Source organism: Mastigoproctus giganteus, chromosome 6 (assembly GCF_048544385.1).
Source record: "Mastigoproctus giganteus isolate SK-2022 chromosome 6, ASM4854438v1, whole genome shotgun sequence".
Lineage (NCBI taxonomy): Eukaryota > Metazoa > Arthropoda > Arachnida > Uropygi > Thelyphonidae > Mastigoproctus > Mastigoproctus giganteus.
Genome location: NC_143580.1, coordinates 126,273,500 through 126,294,272, shown reverse-complemented (window position 1 = coordinate 126,294,272; position 20,773 = coordinate 126,273,500). Strand labels below are relative to the sequence as shown.

The window sequence follows — 20,773 nt, the reverse complement described above, 5'->3', positions numbered from 1 at the left end:
TTTGAAATGTCATTGTCATCTCATCCTCGTTTTTAAACTAAAGATGGCCTAGTTTCTTCCTATCTTGTCCTAGCATTTGAATTCTAGATTTGGTACCCCTAGTTAAACCTAGATTCGATTGAGTAATTTAAAATTCAAAAAACGAATTAAAGTTTTATATAGCAAATATCGTAACAAAATATGCTTTACGTTTAACATTCAATATCAAATTTCTACTTTCTCTCTATCCCAAATACAAAATATCTTTTTTTATATATCGTAAATTTAGATTTTCACTATCTACAATTATACAAATATTTTAAAAAATTTGCTAAATGTTATAAATTTCTGAATTTACTGAATCGAAAGGTCACACGTCACTGTTAATAAAGATGCCTGTATGCCATACCATCCCAAAAAAAAAAGCACTGACTGTACCTATCGTTGTGGTATAATTGTAAATATTGAAAACCTAACAGTACAATAAATAAGAAAAGATATTTTGTATTTGAGGTAGAGAGAAAGTAGAAATTTGATATTGAATATTAAATGTAAAGCATATTTTATTAACGGCACGGCGCCTGTGGGAAGTATCATGCTTGCAATCCCTAGCGCTCCCTGACTTTCGGTAACGTAAAGGGTAACTTCCTATTTGATTTTACTGCAAATGACTTTTCAGAATAAAGCACCTATTTTTACTGTCTTCACATTTGGCATTATTTCCAGATGGAATGTTGACAAGCACTTTCCATTGATTTGAAGCAAAAAACATTCTCCACTATGCGAAGAATGGATTACTACTGTTCAGTGGCATAGTCGGAGTCGGGTCAGCAGCTACATTGTACCCTCCTAATACTAAAATCTGGTATTGTGACATATTTTTAGAAAAGTAATACCGCAGTATATTCAATGTTTTTGAAAATATTAACTTTTATATCTGTAATTCATCGTTTGTTTTTATTTTTGCAGTTCATTTTTGTAATTGTATAGGTACTACTTATATTTTATACAACATATCATATATATATATATATATATATATGTAATGAATAAAAAAAACATTCAAGTATATTAATAAAATGATCATTTATAAAATAGTTTGTTGCTGTTATTTACACATTTAATATAATGTTTTTGTAATACAGACATGTACAGATATTCAAGCGCCCTTTATTTAAAACCAAAAATAACTGATAAATTAGCATTAGGCAATTGGCACCTTTTTTTGAATGTCTGACAAAAAAAATCCTGGTTACGGCATTGCTACAGTTTGATTTTACGAATGTTCATGCGATATTCCTTTGACACCAGTTTACAAAGTATATAACCCAGCTATCAATAGAAATATTTTCTGGAAATTTCATTAGAAAAAAAAAAATATGCATCCAGAAAATGTGCTGTACCGATATTGTTCTCTAAAAACAATTACAATAAAGCATATATAATAAAATTTTCTTTTATTATATTCGCATTGCAGTGTTATCAGTTTTATACCCGTTTTTTTTCCGTTTCCAGTGTGGCTCCCAATAGATGAATTTCCTTGGTTTTTTTGTGTTACAAGATGCAATACACATTGAAGAAAGGAAATACGATCTTTTCATATTTAAAACAATTCATTGCTATTCTTTCAGTTATGTTTCTTATGCCAAGAAACAGTTGCATGCATTTTATTCCCCCATGTATCATGCTCTTGAGTGACAGGGCCTTCTGTGTCTCTCACTGCTCCGTTTAACTTAATTAGCTTTAGCCAGCAGCAGAGCGCACACATGGGAAATTTAAACAAATTCAGTGATGCATTCTATAATAAAGGTAAATGCCTGATTGTTTTTCTTGGGAATAATTAGAAAATTCATATTTGAATGTACATTTTGCTGTTTGCGCTTTAATTAATAGATTTTTCTGAATTTTAAAGTTGAGACATCAAAGAAAACACTTCTGTTTATGTACACTGGTGTTCAAAGAAAATGCGTCACCTAGGAATTTCACATTTCTAATCCTTTTTCGCGATGGTATGTTACATTAATGACTATTGTCACGAATAGAAATATAAACAAAAGATATTTATTAATAGTTAAGGCAAAGCTAAGTGATATTTGACCGGTGCTCTCAAAACATTCCAAAATGAGCATTAGCACCCTTTATACAACAGTTATGGTAAACATGACAATTATGGCTGAAATGTTATCAGAAGCCCTCAGTTTGCTTCATTTTATCATGTTAAGCGGGAAAACAAAATGAAAAGTTCACCAGGGGAACTAATATTTAGTTGAACCGCCTCTGGCCATGATAACAGCAGCACACGCCGAGGCATTAACAAGATCATTTTCTGAAGATAATCAGTGGGTAGTTCGTGGTTCCAAACACGAATTATGGCTTCCTAAAGTTCAGAAAGGGTCTTTGGTTTCTTTCTGGCAACTGCAGATTCTATACAATGCTAAAAATTCTCTATAGGATTTAGGTCCAGGCTGTTTCCTGGCCAACTAAGATTTGTAATGGACCGTTCTTCCAACCATTTTTTCAACTGTAACAAAATGAGGTGGTGAAATCCATGTTTAGTCTCTAGAGCAAAGTTTCCGGCATCCCCCCCCCCTCCCCATACTTCTCCTTCAACCCATGCACGGTACCAAGTACTATAGGTTTTGATACCTTTTGTGTTTGGGGTTTTCATAAAAAAAAAAAAAAAAATGCAAACACATTACTGTCGAACCTCTAATGCAGAAATGAAGTTAAAGTAACTACAGAAGTGCCTACTTACACTTTTTGCCCAATGACAAGAAGCAGAGTAGTCCTGAAAGATGCAGTTACTTGGCAGGTTGAAATGGTCTCTAATGGTTGGCAGCAATTTTCCTTCCAATATAGCCAGGTATCCATTGGCATTTACATAACCTTTTATAAACTGCAGGTGACCTACTCCGCAATACGAAATGCACCCCTATATCATATGCTGGTAGGGAATTTCAATGTAGACACCATACAATCTGGATGATATTCTTTACTCATTTGGCTCATGAGCGTATATCTGAAAATGAAGTTGATAAATATGATAAATGTACTAATTAATACTAATGATAAGGGAAAAAAACATGCAGAAACTAATTTAAACAATATGTCATTTTTTCTTGAGTTTCTACAATATAGAATATTAATTTCATAGGTGGACCGTAGTATTGCACTTTTGAGAAGCCTGAGTTCAGAACGACAGAGGTGGGAAGCTACAAGTGAAACCTTTAAGAATCAAATGGCCACTATTGCAGGAGATGTTCTTCTTTCTTCAGCATTTCTGGCATATGCAGGTTTGTTATTTAAATTTTTATTAGGTGTAGCATACACTGTCATATGTTGTTATAGATGAGAAACAAACAGTTTCAAACAAGTTAATACAATTCAGAACACTGTTAATTGAATTGTTAATTTTTGCAAACTATTTCATACCTTTTTATGATGTAGAACAGAATTGTGTTTTTACTGAAGGAATTAAAAGAAAATTGCAGTATTTCTTATTTTATTCTGATACCTTTTCTATGCCCATATTTCCTTGTCTTTCTTTGCATTGGCTACAAATTTATATCCCTTACTTGGTTATTTTTGAAGCTTCTGGTGAATACTAAGGAAATCCACTAGAAACTTTGAGATCTAAGTACAGTTCTTCTAATTACAGTCTTAACTTAAACTAATTTTCAATGTTTGGTGTAATTATGCATTTTCATAATTATAATTATTGAAACAATAAAATGGACATAATGATCTTATCTATAATTTTTGATGGCTGATCTCGGAGAGGTCTCCATTTTAATAGTTTATACAACTCTGTGAAAGTCAGTATGGATGTACTTTACCATGTAATTTCTTAAATATATAGACTGATTCATGCTTATCTGAAGATGAGTATTCACCAGAAGAGTATGTATACCTTAGCATTGGCATTAGTAGAGCCATATGATGCAAGAAAACAAGCTTATACAGAATTAGCAAAAAAAAAAAAAATCCATTGGCTCCAAATCCATTGGCTCCAAATGTTTGTCTAGTTGTACCGTGAATTTATTTCAGCTGTCAACTTCTACGAGAGAGGTGAAAGTTTGTTCCAGCAATCAACCATCCGCTGGCTAAAGACAAATTTCCACACATTTACTCTACAACTGTCTTTCCTCAATTTGAATTTATGCCCCCCCCCCCCCCCTCAGGCAATTAATCTGGGCAAGATGAAGAATCCCATCAGCACTGAGCATGCTCAAACCATTCAAGGCCTTACACACTTCAATCAGATCACCTCGCAGGTTCCTTTGTCTCCAGACATTAATTTGCAAAACTTAAGCCTTTCTTCCTAAGGGTCACTCTTTGTTCCATTCATTAATCTTGTTGCCCTTCTCTGTACTCGTTCCAGCAGTTCTACATCCTTCCCAAAATCTGGCCACCAGACATGGATACAGTACTCAAAGTGTGCCTGACCAATGCTTTATACAAGGGGATAGTCACATCCTTTCCCTGCTAGAAAAATTCCTGTATATCATTGCCAAGACACCAGGAGCTATTCTTACAGACCATCTGCTCTGCTCAGAAAACTTTATATCTAACTACACAATTAGCCTCAGGTGCTTTTGATTTTCTACCTCCCTCAGTGTAGTACCACACAGTTGATATGTTACTCTGGGGTTATTGCTACCCATATGCAGTACTTTAGATTTGTCAATGTTAAATGTCAGCTGCCACCTCTCAGCGTACTGTCATTAGTGTCATTAACAACCATGCCAATCTTTGTGTCGTCTGCAAGCTTAGACATTAAGCCTGTTATTCCATCATCAATATCCTTAATAAATACAGAAAACAACAGTGGACCCAACACTGAACCTGGGGACTCCACTAATCACATTAGTCCACGAAGAGCAGTGACCATTGATTACCAATCTCTGTCTTCTCCCACTCAACCATCCCTTTATCTATAGCAGCAAATTGCCTCCACTACCACACTCTCCAATTTGTGCAGACGTCATGTGCAACAGAATAAAAATCTTCCTAATATCCAAGTATATAATATCAAAATTAATCTTTGCATTCAGTTCCTTTGTGACCACATCATGGTATCCAATCAAATTAGTCAGACAAGACTTCTCCTTAACAAACCCATGCTGTGTCTGAACTATAACTGAAATGTTGTCTAGATGATCCTGCAGTGCTTCTTTAACCAGTGACTTCATTAATTTTCCAGGATCAGAAGTTAAACTAATGGGTCTGTAATTACTTGTGTCTCCCTTTGATCCTCCTTTATGAATTGGGGTCACATTTGCACATCTCCTGTCTCCATGAGTACTTCCTTTGCTCCCTCCTTTAATATAACTGGATAGATCACTTCCACCCCAGGTACCTTTCTTTTGTTTATCTTCAACAATTTCTCCTATGCTTTGCTCTGGAGTTATTACAAAATCGTTTAGCTCACTGGCAGAGTTTAATACAGCTCTGTCATTCCTCCCCACCGAATAACTCCTCATGTGTAAATGTACATACAGAATGCTCATTCAGTTTGTTAGCAGGATCATCAACAGTTGAACCATCGATATCAAGTGGACCAATCTGATTTATGCCTTTCCTAGTAAAGAACTCTTTGAATCCTTTGTGAAAGAAATTTCATAATCTGCTTTTTTCTGCATAACCTCCATTGTGACTTGATTGCAGACCAGCTTATATCTACCATAGGCTTCTGTGTCACCTGTTAATTTATATGTATCCCGTTCTTTTTTCTTCTCTGGCACATGTCTCATTAGTTCATCCGATATCCATTTAGGCCGAAGCCTTGAACACTATTTCTTAATTGGTATGAAAAGTATAGTAGCTTCCAAGATTAATTGTTTGAATGCTTCCCATTTAAAATTTGTTGTTGGTAACATCATCAGTTAGTCCCACTGTATAGAATTTAAAAACTTTCTCAGACCACCGTAATCACCTTTACATAAGCAAAAACCCTTCCCTTTACCCCTGATGGTTAACTACCATCAGGGGTAAGGTTTTGGCTTAAATCCCACATTAGCGTGCTGTGATCACTGTCACCTTGTGGCTTCTCTGTGCAGATTCTTAATGCATTAAGAATCACTACTGATACCAGCTCCACCTTGTTACTCCCTGTAGTTGCCTCTTGAACATGCTGCTGTAGAAAACAGTTATCCAATAAATCCACAAAAGCCTTTCTAGTATGTGAGTGACCAACTCAATTATAAGACAATCTGATTTACTGCACCACTCTGTTTCTGTGTTCAGTTGTTCATTATACTCTGAATCATTTAGCCTATAACACTCTTAATCTCAATTTTGCTTTCCCATTGCCTATGTCACACAAAACTGACTTGACACTGCACCTTCCACCCATGTCAACTAGCTGCACCTACTTAGATTTTGTTTTTTAACTAACAGCATAACCCGTTCTTCCCTTTCTATCCTGTCTATCCTTACTGTACACATAGTACTCCACATATTCCATTTCTGCATTCCTTATATCTGTGTGACCCCACATCTCCTAATAGACAATATGATTAAATCTGAAAGTCATGTAATGCTCACAGTGAGCTCTCATGTTGGTGTGTTCAAGAATCTTTTTATTATTATTATTATTATTATTATTAGCATATGGTGCAAGGAAGCCTGAGGCTTATGCTGCACCAGTCAAAAGGAAAAAAAAAAAAAAATTCCGAATTACCCAGAGAGAGAGAGAGAGAGAGAGAGAGAGAGAGAGAGAGAGAATGATGATATCCAGCTCAGGACCCTGGGTGTGCCAAGGCCATACTCACCAGATGTGAGTCCCTGGGGTAATCCTGTGGGGGTCTTAACAAAATTGTCACTGTTGTGTTCCCACTCAATAAGGATCCTTACCCAATTATTTCTAAATTATAAGTATAGAACTGTGCACCCACAGTCACATAAAAATGGAAATTCTCCAAGGCAAATTGGAACGTGTTCACTCTTTCTATTTATTTTGATGATGAAGTCATCAAAAGCCAGCCTATTAATGATGTTACTGATTACATGATAACAGAAATAATGAAAGCTGCAACCAGTAGTATACCCAAACTTCAGCTGGTCTTCACAGATATCCATATCCCAGTTTTGGGTGGAATGATGCATTCCAACACACAGAAAAGAGCAAAATAAAGCATGGAATCTGTTCTGAAATAATCCAACAACTGAAACTTTATTAATTTGAAGAAAATTAAAGCAGTGGTATGCTATGCATGGGGTGACGAATCATGGATCTAATTTGCATCCACTATTTCTAAGAATACACACAGTATACGAGGGCATAATAAAAAGTTAGTACACTGACCTAGATGAAACATCAGCAGGAAGATGCCATTTTTAATATAAGTTGTCTACATATTCCATAACTAACCATGTGAAATTTCAATCCCTTAGGTGATCGTACACCCAAGCCTGGAATTTGAGGAAGCACGTGATGATTGACAAAGTAGAATATCGAGCAGATCAAGTTCCTGCATCTGCAGGGCAAGAAACCTCAGGAAATTGATGAAGAAATGAAAGCTGTGTATAGCCAGAATTGTTCATCCTATGACACTGCAAAAATTGGAAACGGTAGTTCCATTGCGTTTCCAGTGAGTACAAGTATCTTTGACGAGCCAAGAGAAGGAAGGCCATTAACATCCACAAACAGTGAAATGGTTGCAAAGGTTGAACAGCTGGTGCTGAGTGACAGAAATATGGCAATTCATTTTGTCACAAATGCAGTGAGAATTTGTTATAGGTCTGCTCACAGCATTTTACACAACCATCTGCACGTCTAAGGTCTCTGCATGATGGGTTCCAAGATTGCTGACACCTTTTCAGAAGCAATGTTGAATGCAATGTTCTCACCAGCTGTTGGATTTTTGTAATGCTGATATTGAACTTTTTGATTAGTTGGTGACAAATGATGAATGCTGAGTATACAATGAAGAAACTATTACATGGACGGCACTTTGATTCATCTCAAGAAGACATCAATGAAGTGGGATTGTGGTTTCAGGCAAAAAGTGCAGACTTCTATGATCAAAGCATTAAACAACTGATCCATAGATGAGAGAAATGTGTTAATATACATGTAGAGTACATAGAAAATGATTAACATCACCTTTCTAGGGCTATTATTTCTACATAAGGGTACAAACTATTTGAAACTCCCTCTTAAAAATCTGGAATAAAATCAAAAAACTGATTGTTAAATCAGTCCTGGAATCAATGTCTATTCTAGGTTGGAATGGCAAAGAGTTTTTTCTTCTCTAGTGGAAATTGCAGATACCCTTGCAGAATCCTTTGCTCGTATCTCACCCTTATGCCTGGCAGTTTAAACAAGAAAAAGCTAATGATATAAGCTGAAGTTCAATACAACAGTGCTTCTTCCATACATCTAACCTTTTACAATTTTTGAGTTAGAAAGTTCCCTAAACAGACCAGTGGTTCACCAGGACCTGATGGGATATATTATCTCATGCTTCAGCATCTTGACATGACAGTTCTGAACTCATTATTGATATAATTTTAACTGGATTCATGAGCAAGCTACTACCCTCATTCTTGGCACTACTGAACAGACTTACCCATTCCTAATTCTAGAGAGGATTAATCAATTATAGGTTTAGGAAAAGTTAATCAGACACTGTCAATCAATATCTCTTAGCAGCTGCCTTGGTAAGTTATAAAAACTGTTTCATATTGATTAGTATGGTATGTAGAATCTTGGTCAGTATTGAATAAGAATTAGTATGGCTTCAGAAAACAAATCAATGCTAGACCTGATGAACAAGACACAAACCAACACACAGAATGTTATTATCCAAAATAAACACATTGTTGTGGTCTGCCTGGACGTTGAAAAGCCTTCAACACCATCTGGCAATATGTCATTCTAAAAAATTTGTATTCATGTTCAGCTATCACTAATCACATGGAATTTTTGGCAAAACTTTTGAAGTTCGTTATTGCAATGCTCTGTCACGAATAATTATCTAAGAAGGGGTCTCACAAAGAGCAAGTTTTTGGTCCACACTCTTTGTAGTTAGGATAAACAATCTAACAGAAAGTAATTCAGCTAATGTTGACACCCAACTATGTGAAGTTGACCTTACAATATCCTGCCACCCAAAAAATATATTCTCCAACTTCAGTCCTCAAAAAAACAAGTTAGAGTCATGGCATAATCACTGTAGTTATTGCCTCTCTTCATCAAAAACCACTGTTTCCAAAAGTATCAGCTACCTCCAATCCTGAGATGATGGGAACCAACCAATGCCACTTTGCAGCAGTATCCAGTTCTTAAATCTAGGTTTTGATACTAAACTTACCTTTGAGAAGCATATAAAGCAAACACAAACTCAGTGCATGAAGAAGATGAATATATTTGAAGTTACCTCTTCTGTGATATAGGGAGTAGATCACTTTACTCTGCTACACCTATATAGAACTTTAATCAGATCCTGTTTATAATATGAAACCCAAGTTTATGACCCTCTGTATGAAACTGCATCAGCTTTGCTGAATTCCATTCCACATAATGCCCTGAGGATTGCCCTAGGAGCTTTCAGGACATCTGCAGTGCAAGATTTGTATACATAGACAAATAGATTATATTTTAGAAGAAAGGTACTGCTTAACTGCATGAATTCAGTTTCAAAAACTAGCACAACAATGGAGTGTCCGTATTGCAGATATCTTCCTAGACTCAGACACAGTACCACACAACCACCTAGACTTAGACAACCACCATAGACAATGTATATACTCAACCTCCTTGTGATAACAGTTTTTGACAGTGGTGGTGGTGAGTGGGGGCGAGATACTCCCTACCAAGCCAAAGTTTTAGATAGTTACATGCGGTTCACACCTTGGCCAGTGCCCAGACTCTTCAGATATATGTAGACAGCTCAAAAACTGACATCTGTGAGGTCAATAGAATCATTCTACATCCACTGTCTGTTGTTTGAATGCTGAACTCTATTCAATCAAGGTGGTTTTTCCTCCTTAATAATCTTTTTGATTTCGCAAGTTAAAATATATACAGACTTAAGTGCACTGATGATCCTACAAAATAAATTGCAGGCTTCCCATCCAATTCTGACACAAATCAGCTCTTAGTTACTTCATCTCAATGAAAATAAGTCTATCAAGTTTTGCTGGATACGTCGTCACATTTGAACACTAGGAAAAAGACATGCAGATCATCAGCAAGGCATTCTATTGGTTTTTATTTCATCCTAGTTCATTATTCTAATTACAAGCCAAATAAATATTGAATTAAAACAGAATCCACAGTTGGATTCTGTTTTATTTCAATATTAGTGATCTAGTTTCCATTTAAACAGGCTGAAGAGGTTGTGCCAGAGAGAGAGAGAGAGAGAGAGAGATGGCCATATGCATTAAATGCATATGGCAAACTCACACTGCTTTTACTGCTAGTGGAGGATCTCCTACATTGCTTTCGCTGCAGTTACCAGCTTACTATCAAGCATATTCCCATATAGTGTGCACATTACCATTCATCCAGAAGTGTATTATTGAGATCATTGCTTAACTTCCATGAACCTCTGTCAACTAGCTTATTATTGAAAATGAGGCAACTTATCTGAAATTTAAGTTACCTAAAAATGAATGACTTATATACCCACTTCTAGTTCTGTATTGTTCCACCTGCTCACCACCACTCTAAAGTAACATTCACAATTTGTCCATAGTAGCCTATGCACCATTATACCTTCACTCCAATAATAACAACTAGAATTCTGCTTGTTTGCCATGTGTTCTGAGAGTGGACTTGCCTGGCTTTAATACACCACTTCAGTCCCTGATTTGGCCAAGATCTGAGGTGAGCTGCCGTGATTAGGATTGATCAAGTGGCCAGTATACTTGCTAGGGTCATACCCCAGTAGCTCTTTCTCTTTGGTCCTGAGATAGGGTCAAGACCTCTTGGATTTTGTTATAATATCTAGGTAACTCTCATCCTACTTATATTAGGTAATTATCATCCTATTTACCTATGCACTACCTTTTGCTTGGTGAGTGTGCTCCATAGGGCTCTATGATGGGTGGTGAGCCTTAAACATACTGATCTATTTACTATACTCCTGTGAGTACTTCAAGAATTTCTTCTTCTTCTTCCTCTGGGGCTTCTAGTAGGTCTCTGCCTGAAAAGGAAAACAAAGCAAATTGAACGAAAAGAAACATTGAACAGAAGCTGCACCACCTTTTGATTCATGTTTTCTTATGCATTTAATAGGAGAATAGAAAATATTTAGAGAAAAGCCTTGAAGAGCTGACCCCAAGGGCTAAAAGCTTTTAGATTGGGTGGTTTGCTGTTAGAAACATTCTCAGTATAGAATTTGGAATTCCTCCTCAAAGCAAAAGCTCTCAGAGGCATTCCTGTTGAGTAAAACACCACAAATATATTTGATACATGACATGAGGTAGTTCTCGAATGAGTTGTAACATCTGAAAAAGAGATATGCATGAAATTGAGAGACTATTAAAAAGATGTTCGTGCATAAGGAGGAAAATTCCTTACATTTTACATTCCTAAACTGCCTACTTCCATGAAGGTATGAACTGTCTGGTAAGTCTCTGCATCCCAATTCTGGTTCATTGTTTCAGGTGCCAAAAATATAGCCACTCTTAGATGACATGTTGTCATTCCCTGGCTTGTTCCTGTGGAGCAAAAGAATACAACACTAAAGAATGCCCTGCTCTGATGCTGTCTTGATTAAATTCAGAACATTTTCTGTACTCGGTGGGCGAGCCAATGGTGGGAAATTGAGAAAATCCAGAAAATGAAGACAGAGCAAAATATTCCATATGCAGAAGCAGAGAAACAGGTAATGCCAGTAAATAATGGGTAATCTTACTCCCAAGTGGCTATGCATATGTGTTCAAAATGAGCAAACACAGATATTTTGTTCGTGTCTAACAAAAACAGCTCCAGTTCCACAGGAGTGGTGGGACTGGAGCAGATGTTAATTGAATTAATTAAATAAAGCAGTTATTAATCAGTCCATACTAAATTTCAACCAGGCTAAGAGTAGAAAACTTAATTATCCAAACGGTAGTCAAGCATTGGGGTCTCTTGTCAAAGCTGTTGGCTTCAACTTTTGTCCATCTCTATTCCCACCTCTGTCAAAACCAGGTTCTATTGCCACTTCAGTCAAGCATAAAGCTAACCTGCTAGCATCCTACTTTTCTTCTTACTCATGTATTGATGACCTTGATAAACCACCTCCTACAGTTCCCTATACACTCCACTCAGTGCCTCCTGTGGTATTCCTTCAAAAGGATGTCAGAAAAATTTTGAACAATCTTGATGCTAAGAAAGCTCCAAGTCCTTATGGTATTTCTCCAGTTCTCAAACCTCTGTTCCTGAGCTTATTCCTGTTCTGTGTTGCCTTTTTTTTTTTTTTTTTTTTCAATTTCTTGTTCCAGAGGTGTTTTCCCTTCTGCTTTGGAATTTGCTCATATTCATCCAGTTCCTAAAATGGGTGACAAATCCCTCACATCCAATTATCATCTCATTGCACTTACTTTTACTTGTTCTTAAGTAATGGAGAAATCGGTTACCCATCAGCTCTTAATCTACCTAGAAACCTTCCATTGTTAACGTGCAACAAAAAAAGTGTGCAGTCTATATTCAGAGTGTTGTGATGAGTGTGTGTAAGCAAGTCAGTGAATATATGAGAATGTTCAAATAATTGTCATAAATGTGCACTCTGAATGAGTTATTAAAAAATAATTAATGACACTAATGCAGGTTAAGGTATATAATTGTGAAATGAAAGACCTCATGTGTGTATGTGTGTTTTCTGTATGATGGCTAAAAGAGTGATGTGATCTGTACTATCTTAATAATAATATAGTGGACGTAGTGTTATTGTTATGCAGGTCCTGTTGTTCACAACAAATATACGTTAAGTACTCTGTGATGCTGCATAACATTTCAGAGCTGGTTTACGTGGATTATGTGTGAGTAGTGTGTTGTTTGACTCATCTCTTTGTTACTGGGAGGCTCGATCACCAGGAAGGAGCTGTCCGCTGGCATGAGGAGCCAGGCCAGGATGTAGAAAAGCATCTGACAGGCCATCCAAACTCTTCATGAGCAACAGTGGAGAGGGACCATAGAAAGAGCTGAGAAGAGACAGGAAAGTGGAGGACAGGGAAGACAGTGGTGGATGGCAGAGTGTAAGGCATCCCCCAGGTGAAAAGGAGTAAGAAGAGTGCTAGGTGCTATTTGGGAGGGGGGAAAGTTTTGAAGGAGGACCGTAGTAGGAAGAAGAGAACATGTAAAGTTTAAATTAAAGAGATCACCCAGCATCATCTGTGGGGCTCCTAGTTGGGTGGGGTGCCCCTAAGAATCATCCTGCCAGTGGTGTGCCTTAGGCCATCAGAGTGGATGAGAGCCCAACTTTCAGTTTCATGATTGGAAATTTCCAATGCTGGGTATCAGTTGCTGTGTGGAGCAGGTCGTCCAGGAGTAGTATTAGAAGGTTGCAAGAGATGCCAGGGATGATGAAAGACCGTGCTGGCATATCTGATCGGTGCATGGAAGGCATTGTTAGACTCCATTAATTTGGTTTCTGGCTGAAGTGATGTAGTGTGAAGGTCTAGGAGTAGTTGGTTTCTTAGGTCTAAATGTACGTTGCATGAGTGCATCACTTGGTCCCGGCTTCAGGTTCTCTGAAGGTACAAAGGGCATCTTCAACTAGGCCGAAATCCAGAACTGGAGTCTTGAAGGACCCGTGGCCAGTTAATAGGAAGGAAGGAAGCATAGACGCTAGAGAAGAACCAAGTGGAACGTTTGTTGATGTAGGATACAGGGAGAAAAGGTTTAGCATTTGCACCAGTTGTGGAGTTATTCCAGCAGGTTTGCCATAAGGTTATCGGTTGTTTTTGACTAGAATTGATAATAATAATATATAATAATAAAGGGGAGTGATTAATCCAGTAGTTCTGAGGCCAGACCACAAATGCAGTGCAATGGACTCATGCTTGAATTCTGCCACATTAAAAAAAAAAAAAAAAAAAACCACGAAAGTCACTTCATCAGACTTACTTCACCCCCCCCCCCACCAGGTCAAAGTGATGGCTCAGGCAGAGAGTTCTCATTACCGTTTTCCTCATTTTCTACGCGAGTAGCTCTTTGACTCTATAGGAAGTAGGCAAAGGCCCAGAAAGGAAAGACGTCTTTCTGTTTCTTTTTCATATCTCTCACTAACACAACTAACAGCCGGTTGGCCACCTCGTGGCACTGCTCCTGCCTCCCTGTGAAGGGGCCAATAACCTGGGTGGTAGTAGTAGTAGTAGTGGCATGTGATGCAAGAAAGCAAATGTATGAACTAATGCAGCATCAGCCAAAAAAAAAAAAAAAAAAAAATCACACCATTCCCTCCAAATGCCTGTCCAGTTCCTCCTTAAATTTATTCAAGCTATCAACTTCCATAACGACAGATGGAAGTTTGTTCCAGCAATTAACCACCCACTGGCTAAAGGCAAATTTCCGCACATCTATTCTACATCTGTCTTTTCTTAATTTGAATTTATGACCCCTTTGGTTCGTAATCTGAACAAGTGGAAGGATCCCATCAGAATTCAGCGTGCTCAATCCATTCAAAGCCTTATATACCTCAATCAGATCACCGCGCAGGTGCCTAGTCTCCAGCCACTGCAATTTGCAGAACTTAAGCCTCTCCTGGTAAGAGGATCCCTTCATTCCCCTCACCAATCTTGTTGCCCTTCTCTGTACACGCTCAAGTAAATCTACATCCTTCCTAAAATGAGGTCTCCAGACCTGTACGCAGTACTCAAGGCGTGGCCTGACCATTGCCTTATACAGAGGGATAATCACCTCCTTTTCCCTGCTAGCAAAATTCTTATATATCATTGACAAAACCCCATGATCTGCCCTGGCAGCCTGTCTGCATTGCTCAGAAAACTTCATATCTGCCTGCACAATTACTCCCAGGTCTTTTTCATTTTCTACCACCTTAAGTGTAGTACCACACAGTTGGTACGTTTCTCTGGGGTTACTTCTACCCATATGCAGTACTTTGCATTTGTAAAGGTTAAACTTTAGTTGCCACTTCTTAGCCCATCTGCCCAAATTATCCAGATCCTGTTGCAGTAGCACACTGCCATTACTGTCATTAACAACCCTGCCAACCTTTATATCATCTGCAAACTTCAATATTAAGCCTGATATACCGTCATCAATATCATTGATAAATATACAAAACAACAGTGCACCCAACACCGAACCCTGTGGGACTCCACTAATAACATCAATCCACGAAGAGCAGCGTCCATTGATTACCACTGTCTGTCTTCTTCCACTCAACCACCCTTTTATCCATTGTAGCAACTTACCCTTAATACCATTCTGCTCCAATTTGTACAATAGTCTTCCATGCGCAACAGTGTCAAAAGCTTTCCTGAAATCAAAATATATGATATCAAAATTATTTTTTGCATCCAGTTCCTTTGTAACCACATCATAATATCCTATCAAATTTGTCAGACAAGACTTTCCCTTAACAAACCCATGCTGTGTCTGAATTATTGCTGCATTCTTGTCTAGATGATCCTGCAATGCATCTTTAACCAGCGACTCCATTATTTTACCAGGAACAGAAGTTAAACTAACTGGTCTGTAATTACTCGTGTCACCCTTCGATCCCCCTTTGTGAATTGGGGATACCTTTGCACATCTCCAGTCCGTGGGAACCTCCCCTGAGTCCCAGGACGCTCTTGTTATTATGGCTAAGGGTTTGCTTAGTTGCTTTGCCGCCTCCTTTAATATAACTGGATAGATCCCATCCACCCCAGGTGCTTTTCTTACGTTTAACTTCAACAATTTCTCTTCCACTTTGCTCTGCATTATTACAAAATCATTAAGTATCATGCTACAATTTGATAACCTTCTGTCATTTTCAAACCTTGATAATTCCTCACGTAGATGCAAAATACTTATTCAGTTTGTTTGCTATCTGAGCAGGATCATCAACAGTCGAACCATCTATGTCAAGTGGACCAATCTGATTCATCCCCTTCCTTTTAGAGTTTATATAAGTAAAGAAATCCTTGCTGTTTTTCTTAGCATCTTTTGCCAAGGATTTCTCGTAATCTGCCTTCGCCTGCCGAACCTCCTTTGTGACCTGATTACAGATTAACTTATATCTGCCATAGGCTTCTGAGTCCCTTGATAATTTATATGCATCCCATGCATTTTTCTTCTCTGTTACGAGTCTCATTAGTTCATTTGACAACCATTTAGGCCTAAACCTTGAACAATATTTCTTAATAGGTATGAAACTTTTAGTAGCTTCCACGATTAATTCCTTGAATGCTTCCCACTTAGAATTTACTGTTGGTAACATCATCAGTTGATCCCACTGTACAGAATTTAAAAACTGTCGGAGACCACTGTACTCGCCTTTACGGAAGCAAAAGCCCTTTCCTTTACCTCTGATAGCAATTAAATCTTTAAGTAAATCCCACGTCAGACATAAAGACGAACCACCCGGGGCCAAAAGGAGCCATCATAGATAAAAATTCTTATCCACCCTTAGAGCCTACGGGCTCAAGAGAAACTTACAATGAATATGACACCAATCAGATGGATCACCCGTGCCCATCATTTTTAATTTTCCACTTGCTCACTGGTCACGCTATGAGCAAACTGTCTCCCTTCGTTATACAAAACCATCTTGAAGGTATTGCTGGATATCCTAGGATCAATCGGGAGACTTATTAGTGGAAACTACGAACCACAAGCATTTGGAGAAGCTTTTACAGCTTACAAACTTTGCTGGCATTCCAGTAAAAATATCTCCTCATGCAACCCTAAATTCATCTAAGGGTGGCATATCCAGTTGTGACCTTTTAAATGTCACAGAGGAGGAAATAACCCATGAACTGCAGGGGGAAAATGTAATTCAAGCAAAACATATAATGTCTAAAAAAGATAACCAACTTATGCCTACCAGAAACATTATTCTCACATTCAATACGCCCAACTTGCCCTCCTCTGTAAAAGCAAGTTATTTACTTTGCCATATCCGCCCGTACATTCCCAATCCTTTAAGGTGCTATAAATGCCAAAAGTATGGCCACTCACAAACTGTATGCAGAGGAGTTCCTGTCTGCCCCAACTGTGGTTCCTCGAATCACATACCAAGTGACTATATGACTACAAAAATGACCTGTCCAAATTGCAGTGATAATCATCCTGCCTATTCTAGAACTTGTGAAAAATGGAAAACTGAAAGAAAAAAATAGTAAAATACAAAGTTGAGAACAAAGTCAGTTACCAAGAAGTGAGAAGACTACTATGAACAAAAACATTTCCTATGCTAATGCAGTAAAAAAAAATACCAAACAGTCTTTACTCAAACTGATGTCCCAGTTCCTACTGATAAATCAATTTCTGATTGGGCTAGAACTGTCCACTCTGAGGAACCCAAATGTATGTAAACAACAACCCAAACTCTCAGACCAAGCAAATAATACTCCTCTGACAATACAAGTGGCATCTCCTCCTCCAATGAGTGCTACCACACCACATATTACAAATTCAAATATAATGAAAAATATTCAGGACACAACCATGGACGCTTCTTGATTAGACTGGAATTCGAGCCCATGACCACCGCATATCCCTGGAGCAATATGGCCTTAGTTGCTAATGCTCATAAAAACCAAATAACAGACAAAGAAACAACCATGGACATAGATGGCACATCTATATAGGAAGATCCAATTTTAGAAATTCATGGCGAAGAAGAAGAAATGGACATTGGTTGGCCAGTTTTCCAAAAAAAAGAAAAAGAAAAATTGGAATGTCATAAGCCAGTAACCTTCAAAAAGTAGTCAGATACAGCTTCAACAATTAAACACAAATAATGGCCTTCATTGTATAATGGAACTGCAGAGGCTTCCGCTGCAACCCATATTAATTAAATCATGATATCCATGATTTAATTAACCGGTATTCTCCAGTTTCTCTTTGTCTTCAAGAAACCTACTTAACCTCGCAAATTTCTCCTTTGATGATTGCCTTTAACAAAGAGATCGTAATACAGCAAATGCTGCCCACGGTGGTGTAGCAGTCTTAATAAATTCAAAGATCCCAACTAACATATCCCACTCCAAACTGAAATAGAAGCTGTTACTGTTTGTATAACTTTCCATATTGCAATAACCTTGTCTCAATTTACTTACAGCCAAACCATACTTACTGTTTAAAAGAACTTGAAGACCTCCTCATACAGATACCTCCACCAATCTGTATATTAGGGGACTTTAATGGGCGCCATCCTTTATGGGGTGCTACTAAATTAGATATACGAGTCATTGAAAACTTTTTAGAGGCACTAAACCTCGCCATACTGAATACTGGCGTGCACACTCACATTCAACTCCAAACTGGACATACTTCAGCAATAGATCTCTCCATTTTTTCTCCAGTACTGGTCCCGACCATAGAGTGGTATGTTATAAATGACCCTATGGACAGTGATCACTTCCCAGTTGTATGCAAGGTATTGATAACACAGGCTCCTTTAACTAAACCCTGCAGGAAATGGAAATTTTCCCGAGCAAATTGGGCAAAATTTCAGTCATCAATCTCTTTCAAAGAGAAAAAAGTCTGTCTCCAGCCTATTGATGATGTGACAGATTACATCACGTCACATCTCCTAAATGTGGCCAAAGATACGGTACCATTATCATATCCCCTGGGCCGAAAGCATTATAATTGGTGGAATGAGGAATGCACAAAAGCAAAAAATAAAGCCTGGAATTTGTTTTGGCAATATCCAATCACAGCCAGTCTGATAAATTATAAGAAATTAAGGGCAAAAGCTGTTTCATACAAAGGCAAGCCAAAAAAGAATCCAGAACCTGTTTTGCATCAACAATTAACAGAAACACTGACAGAAAAACAATTTGGAAAAAAAATCAGACCGCTTTCTGGTAAGTTTCCAACCATACCTTCTCTAGTCCTAGTGGAATGGGCGAGATTTGTGTAGTCTCTCAGATATAGCTAATGCTTTGGGCAAATACTTTTGCTGAAATCTCAGCAACATCAGCTTATATACCACATCTTTCCAGCGAATTAACAGTAGAGAGCAACATTCTATTAACTTCCAAACTACCCACATTCTACCATATAACAAACCTCTATAATATTCTGAACTTTTGCATTAAAACAGCTCATAATGGTGCCGCTGGGCCAAATGGGATTTATTATGTCATGCTGTAACATCTTGATGACAAAGCTTTGAGCCTCCTCCCGGACTTTTACAACCGTATTTTTTTTAGAAAATGTTTATCCAGCTTCTTGGCACCACTCTATTGTTTTGGCTTTCTTGAAACCTGGAAAAGATCCATCCAATCCCCATAGCTATTGACTAATATCTCTGTCAAGCTGCCTCAGCAAAATCCTTGGAAAAAACTGTCCACAGTAGGACTCGTCTGGATCATCGAGTCACAACATCTAATGAGCCAGTCAACATGGCTTTCGACAAAACAGGTTATGCTTTGATCTCATGATCAAGGCTGAATTTGCCATTCGTAATGCCTTTGTTAAACACAAACATCTAGTAATGGTTTCTATAGATATAGAGAAGGCTTTTGACACCACCTGGTGGCATGGCATACTTGGTGATCTTTATTCTCTCGGTCTACGGGGCAACCTTCTCATATTTGTTCAGAACATTCTACACACTAAATCGCTTCAAGTAAGATACCAAAATGCCTTCTACAACTTTCATTCAGGAAGCTATTCCTCAGGGATCAGTACTGAGTGGTGCTCTTTTTACTCTTAGAATCGATTCCATCACAAAATGGCTTCCAAACACAGTTGAGACGTACCTTTATGCAGATGACCTTTCCATCTCCTGCCATTCCCAAAACAATGAGATCTATTGAAAGGCAGCTTCAGATATCACTCAATAAAATACAACAATGGGCTATCAACTCTCCCAACAGAAAACAGTTGCTATCCAGTTTTGTAGACAACACAAACTTCACCTGGATTCTGAACTTCAAATTTCTAATGTCTCCATTCCAGTCACTACTAACATCAGATTTTTAGGATTAATCCTTGGCAACAAATTAAATTTCTTAGACCATATTAAAAATGTACATACTTCCTGTTTAAAAAAGTTAAATATACTCAGAACTTTATCCTCCCTAATGTGGGGTGCAGATCACACGTCTCGATTATGGTGCTCCTGTCTATGATTCTGCCAGAGCAAGTGCCTTGCACTGGCTTGATCCAGTTCAACACAGTGCCTTGCGGATTGCACTTGGGACTTTCAGAACATCACCAGCACATAGTTGATCGGATGTCCGTTATTTCCAATCGGCCATCTTTCAGTCATTTTCCACGTTGAATATCTCACATGATCTATCTCATTTTATAGGAAATGAAACAAATATAGACGAACTTTTGACTTATTTAAAATGTATTGGCCTATACAGGAGATATAATTTATATAGTAGTAATATATAACAGTTAAGAAGCAAACTAAGCAGAAAAAGGAAAATATGTGTAATGCTCCAAAACATGCAATGCAGCAGTAGAGGAAGCAAAAGGATATAATGTCTGCTATATGATGTGGTTTGTAGAATAAATAAAGTGTGTGTGAAAATGGAAATGAAAAGTACACAAGGTGCCAGAGAACTAAGAGAAGTTTAAGGGATAGTAGTTTAAGGGAAAGTGGAAGTGAAGTAGTGGTTAAACAGTGAAAGAATTTGAAAAACCTAGTACAAAAATGAACTGGGA

The 20,773-nt window shown here is 37.8% G+C and overlaps 1 protein-coding gene across 2 annotated transcripts in view; it reads left to right on the top strand.

Moving 5' to 3' along the window:
- Dhc64C (dynein heavy chain, cytoplasmic) overlaps window positions 1-20,773 on the top strand; it is a 1,460,071-nt gene that overhangs the window by 1,038,143 nt on the left and 401,155 nt on the right. For both annotated transcript variants that reach the window (XM_090376486.1, XM_090376487.1), the window contains exon 65: window positions 3,134-3,272. In XM_090376486.1, the coding sequence (XP_090232612.1) occupies window positions 3,134-3,272 (139 nt within the window). The remainder of the gene's footprint in view (window positions 1-3,133; window positions 3,273-20,773) is intronic.